This window comes from Dermacentor andersoni, chromosome 11 (genome assembly GCF_023375885.2).
Source record: "Dermacentor andersoni chromosome 11, qqDerAnde1_hic_scaffold, whole genome shotgun sequence".
Classification (NCBI taxonomy): domain Eukaryota; kingdom Metazoa; phylum Arthropoda; class Arachnida; order Ixodida; family Ixodidae; genus Dermacentor; species Dermacentor andersoni.
The window spans coordinates 22,979,270-23,005,153 of record NC_092824.1 but is presented as its reverse complement, the minus strand read 5'-3'; the positions used below and the strand labels follow the sequence as shown (position 1 = coordinate 23,005,153).

The 25,884-nt window shown below is 45.9% G+C and overlaps 1 protein-coding gene across 1 annotated transcript in view; it reads left to right on the top strand.

Annotated features, from left to right (window-relative positions):
* The window catches only part of LOC126517747 (sphingomyelin phosphodiesterase-like), a 51,595-nt gene extending 43,917 nt beyond the window's left edge, over nucleotides 1-7,678 (top strand). The window contains exons 10-13 of the mRNA XM_072285262.1: nucleotides 499-581; nucleotides 3,721-3,913; nucleotides 5,134-5,324; nucleotides 7,359-7,678. Of these exons, the coding sequence (XP_072141363.1) occupies nucleotides 499-581; nucleotides 3,721-3,913; nucleotides 5,134-5,324; nucleotides 7,359-7,467 (576 nt within the window). The 3' untranslated portion in view covers nucleotides 7,468-7,678. The remainder of the gene's footprint in view (nucleotides 1-498; nucleotides 582-3,720; nucleotides 3,914-5,133; nucleotides 5,325-7,358) is intronic.
* The last annotated feature ends 18,206 nt before the right edge of the window (nucleotides 7,679-25,884 follow it).

The following is a 25,884-nucleotide window of genomic DNA, read 5'->3' as shown; positions in this document are numbered from 1 at the left end:
CACCACGCCGTAGCCACTAAGCTACCACAGCGGGTGTTTTGCCTGTGAGCTGCCGCCGATTCCTTACGCTTTTTTTTTTCTCGTCCAAAGTAGTAAGGGATGGTTCGCTTGAACTGACAATGCAATATTTACGGATGGGACTTCACCTTGCAAACAACGCTGCCGGGACATTGCAGCAATGCGTCGTTCAAACGCACGTTCTAAATTCTCAGCAGCCGCGCAACGTATTTACACGATGCCCAGGCATATCGCAGTGAATCTGAAGAAAAAAAAAAACTGACCTTCGACATTTTCGTGATGTCTTGTGAAAACTTCGTGCGGCTCGTCTTCTCATGACAGGCCTTAACTCGGGTTGCTCGAGCCCCTTTATATTCATTTGGGGAGATTCATGCATACACGTAAATTGCAAGACTTGCGCCAATTCAAATACTTGCAGGATAATAGGAACACACCGTCGAGGGTATCTTATAACGGTTTACCGCTGACCTTCTCACGCAGGTTCACATCATCGCGCATATTCCGCCGGGTGTGTCCGACTGCCTGCATGCGTGGAGCGAGAACTACCACCGCATCCTAGAAAGGTAACTGCGCAGCGCATAAATGTATTTGGTGGCAGAAAGCTGCGAAATGTAGAAATATGGCAATTTTCTAAATTATTCACGCACATTATTCGAAGGCATCTAGCGTCGGCGTACTTCTGAGAATATCCGCGCTGGGACGCATAATTTAGGCGGAATTATTGGCTTCATACAGTTATTTCTAGAAGGTCATGGGCTTCAGCACAAGGCGATAGCGGCCTGTAAATTTGTAATTAGAACTCCTTGAGTGAAAACAAACCTCTGCTGCATCAAAAAAAAATAACAATGTCGAGGTTTACTGCGAGACGGATATAGCAATTTTGGGTCTACTCGGCACACAAAAATGGCCTCGTAACTGAAGGATACACTGCACTTCATCCAGGTTGGACCACAAGTACAATATAGAAGTTCCTGTCTCCCGTACGAATATATTTAGCGATTCTTTCATCCCTAGGTCAAGCTCCGACTGGAACCACCTTCCTGCCACCGTCGCTCTTATCCTAGACTGGCAAATTAAAATCTGCTGTTTATAGTGCTTCTTCTTGAACCAATTGCATATGTATTTTTTTCTTCCACTCCGTAACGTCATCCGACCTTGAGGGTATTTGAACTAACTAACTAACTAACTAACTAACTAACTAACTAACTAACTAACTAACTAACTAACTAACTAACTAACTAACTAACTAACTAACTAAAGAAATGTCTACAGATGAGCAGGGTTGGTAGTGCTGTCAGAATCCCGTTTGTCCGAAGATGGGAACTAGAGTCCGGTTCACATTCACTGTGTAGTGAGCTCTCAAAACGTGCGCGTTTTCTCCGTGTTATCTTATATTGTGGAATGAACAAATTTCTTTTTTGTGTGCTATGGCACTTTCCTTTAAGGATAGCAGACAGCCGCAAGCAGCAGCTTTCGGTAAAATAACTTCTAAGTGCCTGTTGGCATATTCACGCAAGAAGTTGGAAAGCATGTAGTGACACACACGTGATAGACATGTCGAGCGCTGTCATGTATGAAAAAAAAATACTTGGTGTAGATAATAATCGTTTGATTAGTCGAGAAAAAAGAATTGACTGTTACGACTTGATATTCTCGAGAAGTGAGCTAACTGGCAATGATTTCATGCTATGTGATGGAAACTCCATGGATAGTTTAGTGAAGATGGGCGAGTATCTTTCTACAGGTGAGTGTTTGTTTTACTCCCTCTGCCATAGAAGGGAGACCGACCATTAAGCGCTATTTCATCGAGAATATTTCTGGCATGCAAGTGAAATAATACTAATTTCAGCCTTATCGACTTCACAAATGGCGTTCTTAACCAAATTTATTGTTCTAAGCCTGTGGACTACTATATCTAATTGTAAAAGAAGAGATGCTTTTGCCGAGCGCATGCTGCCTAATTTTAGTTTTCTTCCTTTCGTACACTTTCCTCTTCTGCTTGTTAAGTTATGTGCCCCTCAAGGTTAGGTTTTCTTTTATCGCCTGTGTATGTTTTCCGTGCCTGATGATGTATACAGTTTCATCTGCACGAACATGACAAATTTATTAATATTCTGGCCCTCAATAGTTAAAAATATTAGCGTTACTAGAGTTTCCATGGGGCGACAATGACATATAAATGAGGATAAATAGCTTTCGTCGAGGATCTAAGTAGAAGTGCTAGAGCTGTCACCCTTATCGCTTGCATCAAGGCGGTGTTCTAAGTATTACAGCTCGTTTACTATCTTAATGAGAAGTTGTGAAAGCATTTAGCCATCTGTTATACTACACATACATGACTTAGGTAAAAAAAAATCAATCGAGCAGTAACTTTATCAAATTGTTTACATAAAGCCTGCAATGGTACAGCCTTTTCCGAAAGCACCCAAGTTACAGTGCACGCGATCTCATCGATTTCCTGCCCTCTAGCGGGAATCGTTTTCTGTTATAAAATCTCCAAGATACTGAAGGTGTAAAGGGGCGTTGTTTCTCGGCATCCACAACTTCCGAGCGTCAAAATTACTTCAGGAGTCCCGCCATCCACAAGGAAGTCAACGTGTTCACGCATAATGTGGACGGTCAATTTTGATAAGGGACTGTCGATATAGACTGGTTCTGAGAGGGTCATCCAGTTGCTTTACACGTCAAAGTAGTCTTTTTACCGGTCATTCTTATTGCCGGTCTCGAGCATTCATACTGATCAAAGCATTTTCTGGTTTAGGTTTCCCACGAGATTCCTGCGCGAGTGCGCAACGTTGTTTAACGTAGAATCTGCTTAGAGGAATGTTACTACATAATACCACAGATTTTAATTATGACGCACCCTCAGCTTGACGAAATATCATTACTACAAGGTGTCATGAAAATGCCCAGAAAGCAGAAAGCTTATGGTCACCACCACTTTGGCTCCTGAGTGCAAGGGTCGTATAAATGTTAGCGGTTCTCCTGTACCTGTAGCGTATGTTCTGGTACTGCTTCGGCGAGGTGTGCTGTTCACTAACACAATACTTGACTAAATGTGGTAACGCAGATTACCAGGCCAGTGATTATGCATTCATGGCACAACGCGCAATGAAGCAGAGGATGAGAATAACCCGCACGACGAGTAGTGAGTGAACCCTTTAGCTGGAAACTGAGAACATACGACCCTGCTAATGTTGCGCAATCCATTCAGCATCAGGGTAAAAGAAAATGTCTTCCCTGTTATATTTACTTAAGCACTGCCGAAATAGCCTCATTCGCTCTATGTTAGAGCTGAGGAACAGTTCTTCGCTATACATGGTATCCAGCCCGTGATAGTAATAGAAGTATAGTAACTATTTCAGCAGAGTATTCTGCGATACATGGCATCATTTTCGCAAAACCTGCTGTAGTGTGTAGTTGGTAAGGGAAGGTTCTCAATTGGTCAGTTCTTACGAAGTTGTTGATATTGGCTGGCCTAACGCTTTTAAAAAGTACCAAACACTTTTAAGTGAGTTATAATCTCTGTATTGAGCACGTGTAACTTGTTTGTGGCGCATAAAAACGAAGCACAAACGGCCTAACATTGCTGAGCACTTAAACATAGCAGTGCTCCGCACGCACGGTCTACTGACGAGAGTGACTGATTTCGTGTTTTTACAATGCGGGCTCATCGCCTCGTTCGGCTGTTTCTGTGCACAGGTATGAATCCACAGTGCGGGGTCAGTTTTTCGGACACACGCATGCTGACGAACTTGAGGTGGCCTATGACTCGAAGGACGCCAAGCGGGCACTCGGCGTGGCTTACCTCGGGCCAAGCCTCACGACGTACGGCTCGGGTCATCCTGCCTTCCGGGTATTCACTGTGGACGGCGGCTATCGCGGAGCCTCCTGGGTGAGTTAATTCAGTACTTGGCTGCTAACCAGTACCTAGTGATGCTGCGAGAGGTTTAGTCGTTTGAACATTGTGTCACTCTAAGGAACAATGTTTTCTGTATTGCTGCAGATGCACACACGAATTGGAAATGCATTTTGTAGCTTCTTCCCCAATAATTCGTTACGTAACTGCTGAGAACACTGAAACTTGTGGAGCGATGCTGAAGTTTAAAATGAAGGTGGCAATCAACAGCCATTCCCAGAAAAAGAAAGTGGTCGTACTGAGATTATGAATAGCATGTTGTTATTGTACATGACACGTCCTAATGGTTACTATTTCATCACTGGGAGATACGAGTTATTTCATACTGCTCTTTGCACCAACCAGCCCCCTTTACCGTAAGAGTGCATATCTCATCGTACCGGCCCGGCCAGGAGCACCGGCTCACGTGCTCATACAGCTGCCTTATCCTCGTTTTCTATCCGCGCAGCATCATAATGGGATGGCTTTGGCCATCAAAGTGCTGGAACCGCCTGTCAATTATGTTTCCTGAACGTATTATCACCTTTTTGACTGACCGACCTCATGGGGCAACACTGAAATCCACCCCTTACCACCCTAATGCACTCTAAAGGGGTCTTTAAGGATGTAAGCTGATGTGATGATGTGAGAGGTAATTACTGGTTTTGAACAGTGGAATGGAGAGAAAAATGTTTTATAACTTACCACAAAGAAGTACCTTTTCTCCGCGCCCCTTTGCGCGCGGAGGTCATTCGCAAATCCTTACGCTCACAAAACTAGTTTTGAGAAAGTGTCACACCACAACACTATTTCAATAAGCGTGAACAAAAAAGAGAGCGCGTTTACGAATTAAGAATCACAACTATGGGGACTGTCTTCATTGATAGAATTACTTCATAAGGCTAATTGACAATATCCTGACAAAGTTAGAAATCGAATACCTACTAGATTGCGTTCGTTTTTCTCTTTCTTTTGTACACGTATTCAAGAATGCGCGTCTCTACTGCTCGCGCCAATTGCGTGAAATATACAGAGCATGCCATTATAAAAATGCTTTCGTGGCGATGTTGATTCTGTGTGGAGAGGTAGTGCGTCACTGACTTTCTGACGCTGTTGTTTCTGCGAGCACTTATGTTTGATCGCCCTCTTTCCGCACACATATTAACGTGCCTCATTGACTGGTTACGCCTTTTCTGACTGCATGGATGCGCTCGAAGTCACTCCTGGACCACCACACGTACCTGCTGAACTTGACCGTGGCCAACGCACAACCCGACATGCCACCTCAGTGGGAGCTCGAGTACAGCGCGCGTGCCGCTTACAACTTGACGAGTCTCGAACCGCAGCAGTGGGACGCGGCGCTCGGAAAGATGGAGCACGACGACGAACTTTTCAACAAGTTCTACAGGTGCGCCTCCTTCAAAGACGGCTACGACTGACTTATTTACTATATATCGGAAATATTGGCAGCGAGCACAATGTGCCACCGGCTTCTCCACAACGTAAAATTTATAAACGAATGAAGGGTGATGTTCGTTGAAGCGCAACATTCCAGCTATTTGAAATTTTGGAGCCCAACGTGGCCTGATCCTGCGGAATTTAGCAGCGCATCTAAACTGCACTTCGCTCGGTGGGGATGACAGGCGTACGGATTGTCAGCCAGAGACAGTGAATTTCAAGGTGGTCCTGTAACGCCCGTACATTATTACATTCCGGGATTTGATTCCTTCGGCCGCGGTAGCTGTAATTCGGTGTGAGTGAAATGCAAAAACGCTCGTGTACCGTCCGTTGGGTGCCATTTAAAGAACCCCAGAAGGTGAAAAATTAATCCGGAGCTCCCCACTACGGGATGCCTAGTAATCATTTCATCGTATTGGAACGTGAAACCAATAGTTTCATTGTAATTTTATTAAATGAAGATATTTCATTGTCTCTATATCCGAACTGTTTAAAAATACAGTGTTTTTGAATACAGTGCAGACTAACTAGATCTTTGTTTTCTATATTCATGATCATGTTCTTAAGCAGAAAAATTGAGGGTAACTGCATATTATTGCCCGAGCGAGTTCATGCGCTCTACATATGGCACAACTAGCAGGAACAATAACAACATGGATATGTTGAAAGTATTTAAGTGCGGTATACAAAAGAGCAATATACTTTCGCCTATGAAGTGACGAGACGCTGAAGCGAAGCGCAGGATGCTAACTAAATGAAGTTTTATTTTCTCGTTGGAGGAATTCCGTAATGCATCAGAAATTGTTAAAATTGCGGCAGTATTAATAAAGTAAAGATGAGTTTGCCGGCTGTTCTTATAGAATGCCATGCACTGTGTGCTGACGCCATAGAATGAACTATATCTTCGAAGGCCCATAAAGATGCACCCGGCTATGAGCATTTTTTGGCCGATCACGGAGCAGGGCTCACTTTGTTTTGCACTGCTAGCTTAATAACCTCCTCTGCACATGGCAGACAATATTGCAAGAGTGACTGTATACCGGAGCGTCGTAAAACGGGCGACTGTAAAAGATCGAAGCTATTTCGGATACGTTAATATGGAGACCAGCAAGTTATAAGAGCCGAAAAAAAGCACGCCTAGTGACGAGGCCGGGCGCTATACTTCCAACTGCTTTGACTGATAATCAAGCACGTGTGTATATCCCCAGGTCGCCTACCAACGACACGTATTAAAATATATAAGGCATTAAGGCTGAGTGCAATTTGGGAAAGAGCAAACCAAGAAAATAGGTTCACTAAACAAAAAAAAAATGGGTTGAAACGACCTGATCCATGAACAGAACCAATCGCACACGGGAAATATAACCAGTTCTCTTTCGGACAGCGACAATGAGGGGACGATCATGTAAACATCCTGTAGCCTCACGATTTCTTTAGACTGACCAGTTTCCTGAGTTCCATCGATCCATCGATCCATCGATCCAACGATGGTTGTGGCTTGAATTGTGGTTGATATGCGCACTGTTCACTGTGGATGGTTAACCCCCCCTCCCTAAAATTGTACGTGCGTTGTTGCCATGTTTCCACAAGCTATCGTTCAGGCATGAATGCTCGTTTGTTCCACACGCTTCTACCTGCGGGAAAGCGGGATCACGAAGGTCGCATCAACGGTGCACGACACAAACTCGCTCCTGTGCTTGGCTTTGCAGCGATCGTTTTTCACCGACCCATAAGCGACTTTGCACTGGCGTGAAAACTTATCGGGGGGAGAAAATGCATCTAAACATTGTCCTTTTTCGAAATGATTTCTAGCCTGTGTGATAGGCCGCCGATATACAAAATAACTGCCACTTTTATTTTCTTTTTATCACCCTCATTTCCCTTATGTATGCTTTTGTCTCGCGGCACGCGCTGGTCATCATAATAGCGCAGAACTGACTCGCCGATAGCTGCACCTTGCTAAAATATTTCCTCACATTTGCAGATTCTACTGGAAAGGGGAGCCGAAGAAGAAGCACTGCAACGGTTCGTGCCGGAGGAGGCTTTTATGCGAGCAAAGGACTGCGACTTCCACAGACCTGAAGCGGTGCTAGGCAATTCCGCGATAAACGCCACAGGTGGTCAGTGGCGAAGACTCTCTTGCGTCTAGCGAAACACCTTCAACTGACATTAAAACGAAGGCATGCGGGAACCAGGATAACCATTCGATGCTGAACTTACACTGGAACGTCACAAAACTGGGTCACTTGCCATTTTATGACATCGCTCTCGATCATCAAGTCATTAAACATCTTGCGCTATGGATATTTGTTGTCCTTACTGCTACGAAAAAGTTCTGGTGCTTTCTTTATGGTTGAAAAGAGATGAAGCCTAGTTTGCTGATTCCTCCTAATTGCTGATTGCGCTGTATTGGGCACCCCCTAGAAGCCCATGTTGAATCATACTGTCACGAATGAGGCACGCATAATTACAGATCAATTAATAAGTTTTCCAGAAAGCAGTCATTGAGTGCGGCGCGCAACACCCAAGATCCGTTGCGTTCTTCGCTATCGTCTCGCCGAAACCGGGGCATTACTTTCCCCGTTTCGCAAACGAAGCCCATTGGGTGAGTCAGGTCTCACTAAATGAGCGAAATCGTTTGAGATGCGTATACTATGCACAAACTGAGTCTTACAAAAGCGGCGATTTTCCTGAACGTGGCAGGTGCGTGACAGGTCAATAATCGCGAAGGGACTAGTATTCTGACGACTGTTATTTCACCTCAACGGGCTGGCAAGAACAGTACGGGCAGCACAACTGGGGCAGTATGCTGGGGGAAACACTTTTGACATAAGCCCTGTCAGCGCTGAGGAGTTCATATCCCCTCGAAGATACCTTTTTCGAATGAAACTTGCCCGTAGTGGCGGTCATACTCTTATTAGGAGCGATTTCATGACACCAGTGTGCGCAGACGAGCAATTTGACGGACTTCATCAGCACGGCACAAAGGTAGGGCAATGAGTTATCGGTATCATCGGCATTATCAGTATGGAGTCCTTAGTATGATCAGTAGATAGGAGCACAGTATCGAAAGCGTTGAGTGGCAGTCGAACGTAGAGCAAAGTGCTCTACGTTCGTGTTTCGTGTTTTGCAATATTGTAGGCCTAGTGCATAAACAGTTAGATGCCGTCTCAGTTGTTGTGATTGGATGACACATACATAGCCATCATGTTAGTCATGGTGCGGTTGGTGCGTTCGACAAGGTCAATCGTCTGTGGATGGTACGGTGTTAAGTGGCGGAACTGTGAAGTGCACAGGTGAACCACTTTAACAGCAGAAAAGGTCGCAGCAGGTCGATACCGACTTGCTCGGAAAGCGTAGTAGGCGGCGCAACAGGATGACCAAAGCCGTGTGTAGCGCTTGTGGGTCGCTTGTGACGCTGGTACTGGTCGCAGCTGCTCATATACTGTTTAGTAGTATAACCATTTTAGGCGAGTAAACGCCTTCCTGTTTTCTATGTAATGTGGGAGGGAATCCTAGATGGCCTGATGTTCGATCCTCATTCATGGCGCAGAGAATATCGCATCACAGATTTTCGGGAATAACCAGTAAATAATGAGTATTTTGCTGAGTCATTTCTATAACAGAATAGTTGATCGCGGAGACAAAAGTAGCTACTGGCCTTGGGACACCGGGAATCAACGGACAGGGGGGTCCAAACATAAGTCACTTGAACGTGGGGACGCCAGCAAACGTATGGGAGCCAGCCGCAAAGCAGGCGTTGAAGGTTTTCGCATCACCATACGTCGTGGCCAGAGGAAGCCAGGAAAGACAATCAACGTCTGTATGACGTGGTCCACTTTTGTTCGAAACAATACAGCCGTGTGCTTGGATCCGTAAAACCCCACGTGCAAGGGGGCCAGATGGGTGGCGGAGAGCAAGAAGCTAGCATAAAGACTGATGCTCGGTGACAATCGTTTGCGGATGTCCAAAGAGGTCATAGCGAAACTATCGGACGGGAAATACTGACGCCAAGCATTCTAGGTTGGGCAAAGTGCAAATGCGTTCAGCCTTCCTTAGAGGATGACTCGTATAGGCAACGAACTGCTCTTCATTATTACGGTGTAGAACTAAAACAACTCCAAAGTGTATTCCGCTTGAATCAATGAGCACTTCAGCAGAAGCAGATGAATCAAAATAGCGAAGAATAGGTTCTTACGTTATCAAGAACGTGAGTTGAGAAAATGCAGCGTCACATTTAGATGCCCATTTGAATTGGCTTTCTTGTCGCAAATACCTCGTCAACAGATACACAACATCCGCTAATCTAGGCACAAAGCGTAGAAAGAACATTATCTGTGAAAAGTGCGACTTCTCTTAGGCTAAAATGCGCTCACTACCTCAGTTTTACGGGGGTGTGGCCTGATGTCATCTTTGTGAACCAAGAGTTCAAGTACTTCAGCCTATCGATCAACAAGCAAGGGTTACTTGGAGGTTAAAACAAAGAGGGTCTTTTCGACGCAGTATATAATAAGGCGCAATTAAGCGGGTCTAATGATCTTCGAAAGTACGTCTGAAATTGAAATCGTCTAGATAGCACAAACAGACCTCATTTCAGACAACGAAGTACTGAGTCCAGAAATATCTCGAAAGTAGCGGGGGAGTCGCAGAGACCAAATGGTATATGCATAAATTGACACCGTCCGTCGGGCGTCCCAAATGAAGTCTTCTTCTTGTTGGCAGGGTGCACAGGAATCTGCCACTACTTTGAACGTACATCTAGTGAGAAAAAGTAAGACGCAGAGAATGACACCGTCAATCCTAGCTAACGAATGTACATCCTTTTTATTCAGGCGTTTCATTGGCTGTAATCAACGCAATACCTCCAAGAACCGTCTGTCTTCCTTGCGAACATCAAGGGTAGCACGACTGTTTAATTGGCGCTCTGAGGCCATCCATGGCCCTTGCTCCACTAAAAACCACATATCATCATCATCATTCTCAAAGACACTCTTCTGCACCGTATTCTGACCTTGTTTGGCAATAAGTTTTCGCTCCGAGCACACTCGGTAAGGGTTTTACCGGAGCAGATTAGAAGGGCTGTGGGTGGCTTGGGTGGCCGGTAATATAGTCACTTCTCATTATCGAAAAAGCCAATGAAGTGAAGCTTGTCCATCCAATAAATTTACTAATTTTTGTTGCTCATATGACCGCAGCATCTTACTAACTATGCGCAGAATATGCTATTAGAAGGAGAAACTATGTTGGCAAGTGGTGAAACTTGCTTCTTCATTGATGGCGGCCATAAAATGTCCAATGGCATCATCCAAGACAGCGAGTTTTAAGCTCGATGAAGTATATCCAGTAGTGATAAACAAATAATTGCCCACAGAAACGTGGCTCGGCCATTAACAGACAGGATAAAACGAGGCACTAATGCACCTATATGTCTGTCTTAGCACACGGAACCGTAAGAGAGTGAGCCACGTCGTCAAACAAAGATACGGCAGAGAAGAGCAAATACAGCAACGGAGTTGATGGACCATGGTGCCAGTGTCAATGCAGTAGAAGCAACAAGCGCGTCTTCTTCATGCGGCCGTTAATCAACGAGGGCAGGAATAAGTTCACTTCTCACAGAAAGCTAAGCGGCACCGCAGTGGATGAAAGCGCCACAAGCATCCCAATAATCACATCGTGTGTGTGCGCCGCAGCAGAACGAAGAATTCAGTTGAAAGCACCTTTGCTGCCATCAAAACATTGGCGGCTCAAAGTCATAGTAGATGAAGTATTTCACTGCCGACACCACAAAATCTAGTAGAGTCGTATAAAAAAAAAACATAACTTTCGTGTAAAGGCAGACCATCAAAGAAAGACTCATAACAGAAATTACCGCACCAGTGTTGTTTAGTTTTTCATTTTGTTTTTCAGCATCGTAGCTGATGGGTGTATCTGAGGCGAATCTCTTTTGGTGACCTTACCTTCGTCGGTCACGCTGGTTAGTTTTCCGCTGGTGGTGGGGAGGACCAGTGCTAGCGCTGTGAAGGCGAGCGTTGGTACCTGTAGGATGCAGGCGTCCAACAACGACTTGAAGTGGAGGAGTCACTGCGTCGAATATCCTGTCGTTAGGTGCTCCTGGGGAATTCGGCAGTAGGTCAGCAATTGTCATACGGGCGATCGCCGGCGCGAGAAAACGGTGGTGGCTTGTGTTGCGATGTCTTCGTTCGCCGACGACAGAACCGAGTCATGTAACACACAGGAGTTCAGCGATATACATCGTGTTCATTGGTTGTGATAGAAATGCATGTTCACCCGGTTCCGGGTAGGTAACGGCTGGCTGGCGCAGCTAACTGACGCGGTGGTCACACCTCTACTCTTGACACTGACTGCGCTGCAGTCTGTCGAGGTGCTGGTCCAAAAACGTAGTCCTAGATTCCTAGTCGTAGCAATGTACAGAGTGGGGAGACAGGGAATTGTCGTTACATCATGAAAGGATTCGCTGTTCTCGCACAATTTCGCATATTGTCGGCCCCAGATCAAATGATGCGTAATCGTCAGCATTCTAAAGGGTGGTTACATTCGGTAGTCGACCGAATTTAGGAGTGACACGCAGGGTGTTGAATGTTTCCAAAGTACAACAGTGCCGTTTGATTTCGGAAACTGTTGCGAGGTTCTTTATTGCGATGAGCAAGTGATAGAAAATTTCAGCATTTCCTCTTCAACAGCGCATTTACGAAGGAAAGTTAAACCGTCCGTCTACTTTTCGGTTAGACTGTCCAACATGAGACTGCCAAGCCGTTATCGGGAAGGAAAAGTTCTGGGACGACGACACACGAAGAGGACACATAGAAGCGTGTCATCATCTTCGTGTCGTGTCGTCCCACCGCTTCTAGCTTCTCAATAATAAAATACAGGCTAGCCAGTTATTTATCCTATTGCCATGTCATCTACCCAGAAAGCCTTGCGCGGTTAAAGGTGGAGCGGTGATTGCCACGTCATCATGTTCGTTGCTGCAATACTGCGGTAATTAAGCGCATTCGGCGGTCGGAAGTGGGAGCCTTTTTCATAGTTTAATAGTTTTGCTCGGTTCGCTGCCCTGACTTCTCATTTTCATTTATGTACGTGCATTACTATGTTTTTCGGAGTTTTTCCCCTTGTGATCTTGGTAGTTGTTCATGATGCTTTGTCTTCAGTATTTTTTGTTAGCCTGAATCAGCGCTTCCCTGCGATTGTTGCCCTTTGCGTACTTGTTCTTGAGTCGCTTTGTCCTTCAGTGAAAAAATAAACATTTTTTTTTCTTTCCTTTAGCCCGGAGACTCAAGACAGGTGCGCGTCAGGAATACTTTAGCAATTTCCCGGTCCTGTCTTCTCCTTCTTCTCTCTCTTCTGCAATTATTTGAGCAAGTGCCTTTTGCGAAAACTAAGTGCAGTGGACCCTAAAATGGCAACATGCAGACAAGTGTCATCACAGAGATGAGGTTCCTAGTGGAATTTTCGTATGACGAAATGCGAAACCGGAATGAGTGACGTATGCCTGAGTGACTGAATCACTGACCTAAGCATTGCAAACGTCTCAGCTTTGACTTTTCGAGGGAAACATGTTGTGAACTTTCCCGGTCCCGTGTGTGTCACGTCACTCATCACTCGTCACGTCACGTCGCTAGGAGCCGTTTTAATAGTTTTCAAACAAAATAGAGTTTGACTTCGAAATAGTCGAAGTGCTCGAGATTTGGACGAACAATTAAGGTGCTATGAAATACGCTTGTAGCGTGTAGGAAGAACAAGTCAGACACGAACCGCACAGGGCGGGTGCTTCAGGTTCTTAAGTGCCGTTACCATGTTTCATAACACCAGTAGCAATTTAGAGCAGTTTCAATCATCATTAGGGTGTTTTAGTTATTCAGCGTTGGGAATAGAGAAATAGAGAAATAGAGATGTCTTAGCATGAGCGTCTTCAGTGGTTTCGATGCTCTATTTTTCGTTAGTTTGGCTGGGTTCACTGATCTGACTTCTCATTTTCATTTACGCACGTGGATTGCTATGTTGTTCGCAGTCTTTCTCCTTGTGACCTTGGTAGTTGTTCATGATGCTTTGTCTTTGGTATATTTTGTTAGACTGAGAGAGCGCTTCCCCGTGATTCTTGCCCTTTACGTAGTTGTTCTAGAGCCGTGTTCGCTTTCAGCAAAAAAAGAAAAAGAATTTTTTTTGCTCACTTTATCCCGCACTCAACACAGGTATGCATCAGGAATAAATTACCATTTGGCCGGTCCTGTCCTCTCCTTCTGTCGCTTCTGCATTTATTTGAGCAAGAGCCTGTCGCGAAAACTAAGTGCAGTGGACCCCAAAAAGGCAACATGAAGACCAGCGTCATCACAGAGATGACGTTCTTATTGAAGCTTTCGTTTGACGTAATGACAAGCTGGAAGGAATGCCGAATGAGTAACACCTAAGCATCGCAAACGTTTCAGCTATGAGATCTTGAGCAAAACATGTTTTGAAATTTCCGAGTGTTAAATGCGTCACGTATACTTCACGCATCTGTTTACTATTTCACAACGAAATGAAAATTTACATCAGACTGGTTTTGTGGCGCGTTAATATAATGTACGACGAGGAGAATAGCGGCGTAGAAAAATAACGGAACTACGTAAAGAGGTGCAGCATATATGTGTATAATTCGCCGCACGTTATTTCGCTTCAAGATTTTGAAATCATGTCTATTGACATACAGGTTCGTTATTGAGAGCAAAATTCTCACAAGTAACTCTTCATTCCTAGCCATCGGCTAGATGAACTAGGTTGTGGAGCGTCGTATCCATTTTGAAAACTACGCGTCGCGCTTGCTAGTAACGAGTGAAGCTGCGTGCTTTGAAAGTACGATAAGTAACATTGGAATCGAGTGATGCCAGCATACCTAATATGTCTTCAGCACTGCGCTCATAGATAATCTGGCCCTCCAATGGAGACTGCTAGTGCGCAATTAAGGAGGTCGAAAGCGCGATCGAAGGAACGCTTTCATCGCTACTTCGTGTGTCCCTCCTCGTTTAGCCCCGCTCAGTTTCAAAAGAGCTACACCGAGAGTCACTGCGCGCCTCGTAGCTTTCGAATGTAATTTGATTGCATAGGATGCATCTGCTATAAAACATGCAACGATGAAAAGCAGCGCTTACTGAAGAAGGGAATCAAGAGAGACCGAGAAAGACTGTAATAGAAGCTGAGGATGCTACAGGCTACGGGCGGCCATCGTGAGGCAGCGGCGGTGAGTCAGCGACGTGCAGGGGAACAGCGCCGCGAACGGCAGAAGTCATAGCACAGGCATGTGAAGCAGACGACGGGGCAAAGGCACTCGCAGTGCTTCCACTGATTTTGAACTGAGGATTTCGGGGGTGTGCCATACCGAAAAGCGCATTTTTGTGTGTCTGCTTTTGAGAAAGGCCGCCACTTGTGCGGCGCAGGTCACATTCATGATACCAGGTAATATATAAAGTAGAAATCTAGTGCAAATTGCGATCCACGTGAACGACTTCTGCAGAGCTGCCCACGGTAAGCTAAGAGATGAAGCTCTAGCGTTTATATTCCAGATGTTATCTTGTACTAACATTGTCACGTACTTAACCTGGAATGGATGACAGGCCATTTACAGAAGCAAAGATGCTGGGAGCCTGGCCTCACGGTTCATTAGCCCAGAAAGCAGATCGAGCGCTTCTTCACTACCTGAAGGCAACAGACTTCAGTGCCGGACTATAGACACCTTACACCTAATTTACTGCATGTGAAAGTGCGCTATAGACTCATGTTTTCTTTCTATCTCTTTCACTCCCCATTCCCCTCCCCACGTGTAGGGTGGCAAAGTGGACACAATCTGGTTAAATTCCCTGTCCTTTCCCTCTTCCCTTCTCACTCTGTTGTCTTTTAAATAGATTGAGATCACAAAAAGAATTCACCGACGATGTATCGAATAGAAAGAAATACATTCCACGGGTTATCCATCCAAGGGGCCGCTGGGTGTGTGCCCTGGGGACCAACGGGCATTTGCCGCTCTTCGATGAACCTTGTTTTATCTCAACTTGGGTCATCGCAAGTGTCACAATGACATGACACCTTCACAGTGACATTCGCGCAAAGCTATTTTTCTTGCAAGTGGCGGTCGGCGTGGAAGTTTTTTTTTTCGGTCCTCAAGAAGCACGTACTTGCCAAATATAACGCCCAAGAACGCGCTCGCGCTCGTTAAGGTCTTTGAGTAGCAGATATTGAGCTAAGAGGCATTCGCTACTGCCGAAGCGGATAAAGAAGACTGCTCCGATTTTCTCGTTATTGACAGAATGATAATATATTTGTCAGAAGACTGCGGATATTGCTAGAGTCACTGCAGTGGTTATGAGCGATAGCACGTAGGGTTGCGGGTGTATTGTTCGGCTCCAATGGTATATAGTCGACAGGCGCTGGAAACAGCGGAAAAAGTTGAATGACAATTACGATACTCCCTAACGTAGTATTCTATACGCATTTTAGTTTCGCGAGATATTAGCTGGTGCGAATAATATGTGTCGTGCGCCACCGTGCAAACGGAGCGAAGTGTGGCGCGGCTGCCGCGCTAATCAGGAGGTCGCAAGACGTAGGACGTGGGTGACGCGCGGGCGCGACTCGGAGTAGCCGCTGCAGACAGACCTCCGCTCATGCAGCGTTTTGTTTTGACCCGCTAGCCGTTAGCTTTATGTACGGTGTCATTGGCGAACAGGCGACAAGCGCTCCTTTGACGTTATCTCGGAGCGATCGTCGCTGCAGACTCTCCGTACACACTAGCGCAAAAACGCGCGTGGTTCGCAGCTGCGGCGGAACGGCCACCGCAATTGGCGGCGAGGCGCTGCGGTATAGTCGCGTGACAGCACAAAAATATCGCCTCCATTTTGCAGGTGCGAATTGATACGTGCTTTTACCTTCGTATGCTGACAGGTTGGTGCTGTGTTTACGTTCTTCGTCCTTCGCTCTTAACGCGAGTCACGTCTCATGAAAGTGACGATGTCGTTGCCACTGATCATAGTCATGTTGGTGTGCTCGCGTCTGTAGAAGCGTCACGGCGTTCCCAAGTCAAGCAGAATGAGGAACTGAGTGTCGCCTCTGCGCCCTTGCATTCAGGGTCCGTATTGTTGCACAGAATCGGATATGGCGTATTGTCTCCGAAATCATTTCCATCAGGCTGTCTTGGTTTAGACTCATCATTCTAATAAATCATCGCAAACCACGAGAATCGAAACAAACGTGAACGAGAAGAGGCAAAGAAAGCTTCACTTTGAAACAGTCACACTTTCTCCCCAAAGGGGAAGCACCGATTGCGATAGCAAATTAGTAGATAACTATAAGAAGTAAGGATAGTAATTTTATCACCCGTGTAAATTTGTAAATATTCCCTTACTAACTAACCTAATATTTGGTAGAATGTGTAAGCGTGACTGAACGAGCACATAGAAAGAAATAGACACACAGAGACAGCGCTGTCTCCCTGTGTGTGTTTCGTTCTACGTCCTCGTTCAGTCGCTTTCACATATTTTATCAGGGATTAATACTAACTTTCACGCCAACGTGTTTTACCTAAATCAACAAGCGCGGTGTCCCACAGCCGCCGGCAAACATAGACAGATCCCGGTCGATGAGCGCAGAAACTCGCTGTTAAAATGCCGGAGTGAAGAATTGCGGCAGCAGCTGAGCGCGAATTGATCTTGAAGCACCTCTCGCTTCAACATGAACGAAACGTCGAACTGACAGCGCACACGAAGCTACCGGCACTACGCGCACCCTGCAAACATCGCAGGTCGCTTTTAAGCTCAGGCCCGCACGGGCGCGAACTTTGAACACGTCACAGATGGCTTTCATGACACGGCGCCCGCATAGCCGCGCCGTAAGCAGCTGTCGCCGGAGAACGCCCCATTCGGTCACCTCAAACCCATGAATCACGAGCAATAGGAGAGGGCGCGCTTCCAGCCCGCCGTCCTCGCTCGTGAACGGAAGATTGAGCCGTGTTCCCCGCTTCAATCCAGCACGCTTTACCTGGCCCATACACAGTTGCGGCGTGCGGCGAAGGCTGTATCGCCCTTCGACTTTATACAGAACCTCACGGCGACGGCGGTGGTTGAAACGGGCTTGGAGTGTCCACATAATTGCTATCGCAATAAAATCCATGCTTTCACAATGTATGCAGCCCATGTATGCAGACTAAACAGCTTCGCTGGAAAATCATACCTGTATGAACGGTGCGGCCCCACGAATTCTTGTTTCTTGAACTGCTTCGCCGATTGCACATGTATCCGTAAGTTCCCGTTCTCTGTCCATTTTAATTATTTTAAAGCGAAGCTTTCAATACCTCTTCTCTCTATACTCTAAGAAAAATACAGGGGACAACGGGAGTAACTGGGCAGTTAGTCCTAAAAAGGGCGCTTTCGTCCCTCAAGGGACTAACTGCATGAATGTGCGTGCTGTGTGAAAATTTCGAAGAGTAAGTGTATAATTCCTGGTCGGAAAGAGAGCAGCGGGAGGACGAACGACAACAGTAACTCCCCATGCACCCCGCTGTTTTCTTCCGTGTCGTGCGGTGATGCCCAGAAAACGGTATTGTCTATATATCGCGAATGGTTTGAAGTTCGTGCACTGTCTATTGAACTACATTCAAAGCAGCACTTTGCCTCTTCGTGAAAAAATTGCGTGAAATTTTAAACTTGGAATGTGAAGAGCCATGCCATTCGTGCGCTTATATGTGAGCAGTGCACATTAAACGCGCAAGTCATTGATAGACTGCTAGACTTTCTTGGTAAGTAGTACCTAAGTTCCTTTCGTTCCAAGGAGATTACAAACTTAACTGAAGCGATGTATAGCTGAAACGGGGCACGCTAAGCTACAGAGAAATTGGCCTACTCTGTCGTCTTGGGTACCCCGTTTAAGCTGGCTACACGTGTACATCCCCTAGGGCCTCAGTTTAATACCCCTGTCATTCTGGACCTTCTAATGTCATTGCGTTCGAGTGAGATTCGGTGCAACGAATGCCATTCGATCAGTTACGGTGCTACACAGAAAAAAGAAATGTCATCTGTTCGTGATATCAATGACGATAATTAAGAAAAAAATTCGCAAGAAATGTTGAAGAAGAGACGAGTACAGTAGCCGGAAGCTTATTCTAGTTATCTTAAGATGAATACGAGGCATCACTGCGATGAAAAAACAAGGATAGAAAACTCTTATTTCAGAATGTCTGGCCACCGCAAGCCAAGACAACCCTTAGTCAATAGCCATAGTCGACACAGTGAACACAAGCAATTAGGCTGACATGGCAGCGCTGGACAACAATGGTGAGTTGCAGCAGGTAATGCGTTTTGTTGCTGTATAGTTTGCGTTGGGAAGAAAGCGTGTTAATAAGAGAAAAAGGCTTGACCATCAAATAGAGGCAGAAGTAAGACTAGGTCAGAAAATTCAGCAGCGCATTCAAACAAACGCGTTCACAGTTGCAGCAGTGATGGCAAGCGCTTGCTCTGTACACCGTGAACGTTGGACATTCCAAAGGAACGAGCGCTAGTTTAAACAGACTGTGCCAAACCTTGCAGCAAACCATTTCAAACAATCTTTCCGTGCGTGACCGTCTACATTCAGATATTTGGTGGAGTAGTGCAGACCAGTTTTAGAGCGCCAATCCACTGGGCTGAGAAAGCCCATCTCTATGGAGAAGCGAGTGGCGGTGGGACTCTACAGATTGAGTTGGAGTGCAGAGGACAGAAGCATCTCACATCTCTTTGACATCGGTCGGTCAATTGTGAGCGTACTTTACAGGGTGTTTTCAGGGCCGTGACTGATCGCCCCGAGAAGGAGTGGCTGCGCATGATACGGCGGGAGGAAATGAATGCCCACATGAGAGAATTTTTTGCTTTCAGTGGATCTCCTTAAGGAATTGGCACCCTTGACGATTGCCACTTGTGCGCATCGCCATCAAAAGAGCATGCCGTGGACTGTCACAAATATAAAGGATGGTAAGCATCACAAAACCTTTCTTTCTGTGACAAAATTTGGCCAGCACAGCTTCGGTCTTGTTCTCCATATTCTGAAACATACTAAAGTTCACGCGGTCGTTTTACTGGCCGATGTTTAGTGGGACAGTCTCGGATGATTTAAAAAAAATGCAGGCGGGAAATAACCTTTAGGCAACTATGCAAGTGAAACATTTGGTAGCGTTTTATTTTTGTTTACTATTCAGGTTTCGGATTAGGACCTTTCAGAGACTACTTCATATACGTAAAGTACGTTTTGTTAAGATGGCACAAAATTAGTGGTGTTTACTAGCATTGAGCTCTTCATCACTCTAAACACATGGAGGCGCTTGTATGGCTGTTGTAAGGCTATATTTCAGGACGCACTAAAGTGTAAGTGCAGCGCGTGATTGGTAATAATATTAAGCCTTCTGTGCAGGTACAGCTTCATACTGCTGGCGATGGTCGACCACATGTACCGCTGTCGGTACATAAACATTGGTGCTGCAGGCAGGTGCCACGACCCCAACGTGTACGCAAAATAAGATCAGGCTGTCCGCGTTGGCTGAAGATGGACGCATTGGATTGCCTGTGATGGTAATAAAGGGTGTAGAAGTACAGCCAATCATCTTTCCGGGCAAGCTTTTCCGCCTTATACAAACCTCCTTCAGCCATTCGCGAATGCCTTGCCAAGCACTCAGGAAGCTTGATTTAATTAGAACTTATCAAGAACAAGACACATCGTCGAATATGCATTCGACAGGCTAAAACCGCGCTTTAGGTTTGTCATGAAAAGTATGGAATGAACCCTGGCAAATGCAAAGCTCGCTATAAGGGCATCATGAATTTTATACAAGGCATGGGGAGGCCTTCCCTGGGACACTGCGGAACAACAGTGGGAACACGAAGCATCTGCCTTTGATGAACTGTACGAGTAACCATCACACACTACCACTGCACCCAGTGGTGCAGGTGATGTAGTTGGAGCTGCTCTTGCGCAGTACTTCTGGAAAATTGATCAGAACGCACAACTCTTAAGGCATTAAGCAATACGGAGGATATTTCGGAGATTTCTTAAGCATGCCTTATGAGTGTATGCTTTTGTTCGAAGGGCTGTGGGTAGCCCGAGAAGCCGGTAAAAACAGTCCCTTCTCACTTTCGAATAAGTCAACGAAGGCAAGCTTGTGTGTCCAATAAATTGGCTAATGTTTGTCGGTCATCTGCACGCACCGTCTTACTAACTATGCAAAGAATACAATGTTCGAAGGGGCAACTATGTAGGCCAGTGGTGAAACTAGCATCTTCTTTGATGGCTGCCATAAAATTTCCGGTGGCATCATCCAACACAGCGAGTTTCATAGATCGAGGAAGTATATCCAGTACTGGTGAACAAATAAATGCCAACAGAAACGTGGCTCGGCTATTAACCGACAGGATACAACGACGTGCTAATGCACCTGAATGTCTTTCTTAGCACACGGAAAGGCAAGAGAGTGAACCACATCGTCAAACGAAGATACGGCAGAGCCGAACAGATACGACAATGGACCTGGTGGACCACGGCGCCAGCGTTAATGCAGTAGAAGCAACGAGTGTGTCTTCTTCAGGCGGCCGTTCATTAAGGAAGGCAGGAAGAAGGTCACTGCTCACAGAAAGCTAAGCGGCACCGCACTGGACGAAAGCGCCACAAGCATGGAGGAAAGTAAATGCAGAGAAGCACATCGTATGTGTGCGCCGTAGCAGAACGAATAACTTAATCGAAAGCACCTTTGCTGCCATAAAGACGTTGCTGGCACAAAGTCATAGAAAAAAAAGTATTCCACTGCCGACACCACAAAATCTGGAAGACTTGCAGAAAAAAAAAAAAAAATAACATATCCTTACTGCAAAGGCAGACCTTACACGAGAGACTCATAACCGAAATTGCCGCACCACTTTTCACTAAAGCCGTTGGATATATGAATGGAATGACGCGTGCATTTAGTTTTTCAGAATCGTAGCTGATGGATGTGTCAGAGGCGAATCTCTTTAGGTGACGTTACCCGCATCGGTCGCGCCGGTTAGTTTCCCGACCGTAGAGGGGAGGAGCAGTGCCAGCGCCGTGAAGGCGAGTGTCGGTGCCTGGATGACGGTGGCGTCAAACAAAGCCCTAAAGCGAAGGAGTCACTGTGTCGGTTATCCTGTCGTTAGGTGCTCCTGGAGAATTTGGCTGTAGACTATCGATCGTTATAGTGGCGGTAGATGGCGCGAGAAAACCATGGTGGCTAGTGTTGCGATGTCTTCGTTCGCCGACGACAGAACCGACCGGGCTATGTGCTTAGTAGCACCACATCGGTAACACACAGCTAGAGTTCAGCGATATACATCGCACACCTGAAAAGCATTGTCAAGACGTTGTGGTAGAAATGCATGTTCGCCCGGTTCCTGGTAGGTTACGGCTGGCGGACGCAGCTAACCGACGCAGTGGTGACACCTCGACTCCTGGCAGTGACTGCGCTACAGCCTCTCGAGGTGCTGGTCCAGAAAGATAGTCCTCGAATCCCATTTGCAGCAATGGAAACAGCTAGGGGACAGGGGATTGTCGTGACGTCCTAAAAGGATTTGCACTTCAGGCACAATTTGGCATATTGTCGGCCCAAGGTCAAATGATCCGTAGTTATTAGCACTCGAGGGGGTGGCTACATTCGGTAGCCGACCGAATTTAGGAGTGGTACGCAAGAATATTTAGTGTCTACAAAGTACGATAGTGCCGTATGACCTCGGCAACTGTGGCTAGGCTATCACTGGCGATGAGCAAGTAATAAAAATTTTCGGCATTTCCTCTTCAACAGCACATTTTCGTAGGCATGTAAAACCATGCGTCTACATTTCGAGTACGCCATGAGTCTCAACACGGGGCGGCCGAGCCATTATCGCGAAATGAGAGTTTTCGGAGAACGAGCCACGTAGCGGACACACACAAGCGTGTCATCATGTTCGTGTCGTGTCGTACCAGCGCTTCTAGCCTCTCGATAACAAAATAGAGGCTAGCCGAGTTATTTAGCTTATTGCCATGTCATCTTTCTATAAACGCTTGTCTGGCTAACGGTGAAGTCGTGATGGCCACTTTGTCATGTTCGTTGCGGTAATACAAGACATTAGCGCGTTCGGCGGTCAGAAATAGGACGGTGTAATAGTTTTCACAACAAAAGAGAGCTCGACTAAGAAGTAGTCGAAGTGTTTAAGATTTGGACGAACAAGTAACGTGCCACGAAATACGCTTGTAGCGCTAAGGAAGAACAAGTCAAACAAGAGCTGCACAGGACGGGCGTCTGACGTTCCTAAGCACCGTTACCATCTTTCATAATACCAATGGGCATTTGGACCAGTTTTCGTCACACATAAGGTGTTTCAGCGTTCATAAGTCATTCATAAGTCAAAGTCATTCAGCATACTAAACTTCTTAAAACAGAGATGTCCTACTGTGAAAGTGTTGAATAGTTTCGACGTTCTTTTTTTTCTTTGCGTTGGTTTTGCTGAGTTCGCTGCTCTGACTTTTCATTTTCATTTACGCGCATGCATTGCTACGTTGTTCATAGTCTTTTTCCTTGTGACCTTGGTAGTGGTTCATGATGCTTTGTCATTAGTATATTTTGTTACACTGAGTGAGCGCTTCCCAGCGATTCTTGCCATGTGCGTACTTGTTCTAGAGCCGCGTTGTCCTTCAGCAAAAAATAAGCACTTTTTTCTTTCTGTCTTGAGCCAGGATACTCCCTACAGTTGTGTGTCAGGAATAATTTAGCATTCATCCGGTCCTGCCTTCTCTGTATTCTCTCTCTTCTGAAATTATTTGATTAAAAGCCTTTGGTGGAATCTAAGCGCAGCGGCGCTCAAAAAGGCAACATCAAGACGAACGCATCACAAAGATGACATTCTTCTTGGAGCTTGCGTTTGACATAGTGAGAGGCCGGAACGACTGAAGAATGAGTAACGCCGAAGAACTTAAATGTTTCAGCTTTGACGTTTCCAGGAAAACATGTAGGTGTTAAATGCGTCACGTATACTTCAGGCACATGTTTACTATTTCACAGCGGAATCAAAAATTCACCTTGGACAGATTTTCTTGCGCGTGAATATAGTTTACGATGAGAAGAGTAGCGGCGTAGAAAAATAACGAGACAATTTCAAGAGCTGCAGCATATGTGCGCACAATTTTCCGCGCGTTATTTCGCTTCAAGATATTAAAATTATGTTTGTTGACATCGATGTTCGCTATGGCGAGGAAAATTACCACAAGCGTCCCTGGATTCCTAGCCATGGGAATAATGAGCTAGCTTGTGGAGTGCCGACTCCATTTTGAAAACTACGCTTCGCGCTTGCTAGTAACGAGCGAAGCTACGTGCTTTGAAAGTACGGGAAGTAACAGCCGAATCGAGTTATACCTTCACACCTAATCTCTCTTCAGGACTGCCTTTATAGATAATCTGGCCCTTCATAGGAAAGTACTCGTGCGCAATTAAGCAGCTCGAAAGCGCGATCGAAGGAACACTTTTATCCCTACGCCACGTGCCCTTCCTCGTTTAGCTCCACTCAGTTTCAAAAGAGGTGCACCGAGCGCCACTGCGCGACTCGAAGCTCCCTAGTCGAGTGCGATGTTATTGCATAAGATGCACGTGCTATAAAATCTGTCAAGATGAAAAGCACCGCTTACCGAAGAAAGGAATAAAGAGAGGCCGAGAAAGACTTTAACAGACGTGGAAAATATCAGCCCTGCCACTGGCTCCGGCCGGCGGTACTGAGGCGCCGGCGGCGAGTGAGCGGCGTGCTGGCGAACTGTGCCGCGAACGGCACAAGTCAGAGCACTGGCATGTGAAGCAGACGACAGGGCGATGATACTTACAGCACTTCCGGTGGTTTCGCACTGCGGGTTTTCGGGCGTGACGTACCGGAAAACGCATTTGCCTGTGTCTGCTTTTGAGAAAGGCTGCCACTTGTACGATACAGGATGCATTCATGGCACCAGGTAATATATAAAGGAAAAATCTAGTGCATGTTGCGGTCTGCGTGCACGACTCCAGCAGAGCTGCCCGCGGTAAGCTAAGACATGGAGCTCTAGCGTTTATATTCGAGATGTTAGTTTGAAGTTCACGGTAACATTGTCGCGTGCTTACTCATGTAAATAGAGGAAGATCACAAAAAGAATTACACCGACGATGTATCAAATAGCATAAAATACATACCACTGGTGATAAACCAGAAGGAAGGGGGTTAACCGAGGGGTGCAATCTTTATTACTCATATCATAAGAAGCCAACAAACACTGACACCAAGGACAACATAAGGTAAATTACTTGTGCTTAATAAATGAAATAAAGAAACGATAAATTAATGGAAATTAAAGTGGATGAAAAAACAACTTGCCGCAGGCGGGAACCGAACCCACAAACTTCGCTTTTCGCGTGCGATGCTCTACCAATTGAGCTACCGCGGCATCATTTCCCCATCCATTTGGGTATTTATGTGTCCCAGTAGAACCCTGGCAGTGTTAGCCAGCGCCACCACTCACAGACCTTGGAGGCGGATGTGGAACGTCCTCGTTGCCGCAGGCGTCACGAGAACGTGATCTTTTTGGGTGGAGGCAATTGGTCAATAAACTCAATCATGCTACCTGAAGGCCTCAATATTGCCGGATTCGAGACCCTCGTTACGTAATAAACGAGAAGGAAGGGGGTTAACCAAGGGGCCCAATTTTTATTACTCATATCATAAGAAGCCAACAAACACTGACACCAAGTACAACATAGGGGAAATTACTTCTGCTTAATAAATGAAATAAACAAACGATAACTTAATGGAAATGAAAGTGGATGAAAAGACAACTTGCCACAGGTGGGGTAACAGCGAAGCTTCCGAACGGAAAATACTGACGCCAAGCATTCTTGTTCTGTTACAGCGTGCGATGCCAAGCATCGCACGCTGCGAAGGTTGCGAAGGTAAGTTCTTTTTCCCCTACTTTAATTTCCATTAATTTATCGTTTCTTTATTTCATTTATTAAGCACAAGTAATTTCTCCTATGTTGTCCTTGGTGTCGGCGTTTGTTGGCTTCTTATTTACCACTGGTTATGTATCCATGGGGCCGCTTGGTGTGGGCCACTGAATATGTGCCCGAGGGGCCAACAGGCATTTGCCGCCCTTGGATGAACCTTCTTTGACTTCAACTTGGGTCACTGCAAGTATCACGACAACATGACACGTACACGGTGACATTCACGCAAAGCAACTTTTCTTGCAAAGAGGGGTCGGCGTCGAAGTTGTGGTTTTGTTTTCGGTTCTCAAAAAGCTCGTTCTTGACAAATATGAATTCCAACATTGCGCTCGTGGTCGTTAGTTGTTTTGCATGACAGATATTGAGCTAAGAGGCTTTCGCTACTACCGAATCGATTCAAGATGACTGCTCTGATTTTCTCGTTAATCATACAGTGACGATGCATTTGTCAGAAGAATATGAAGATTACCAGACTTACTGCCGTGGTGATGAGCGATACACG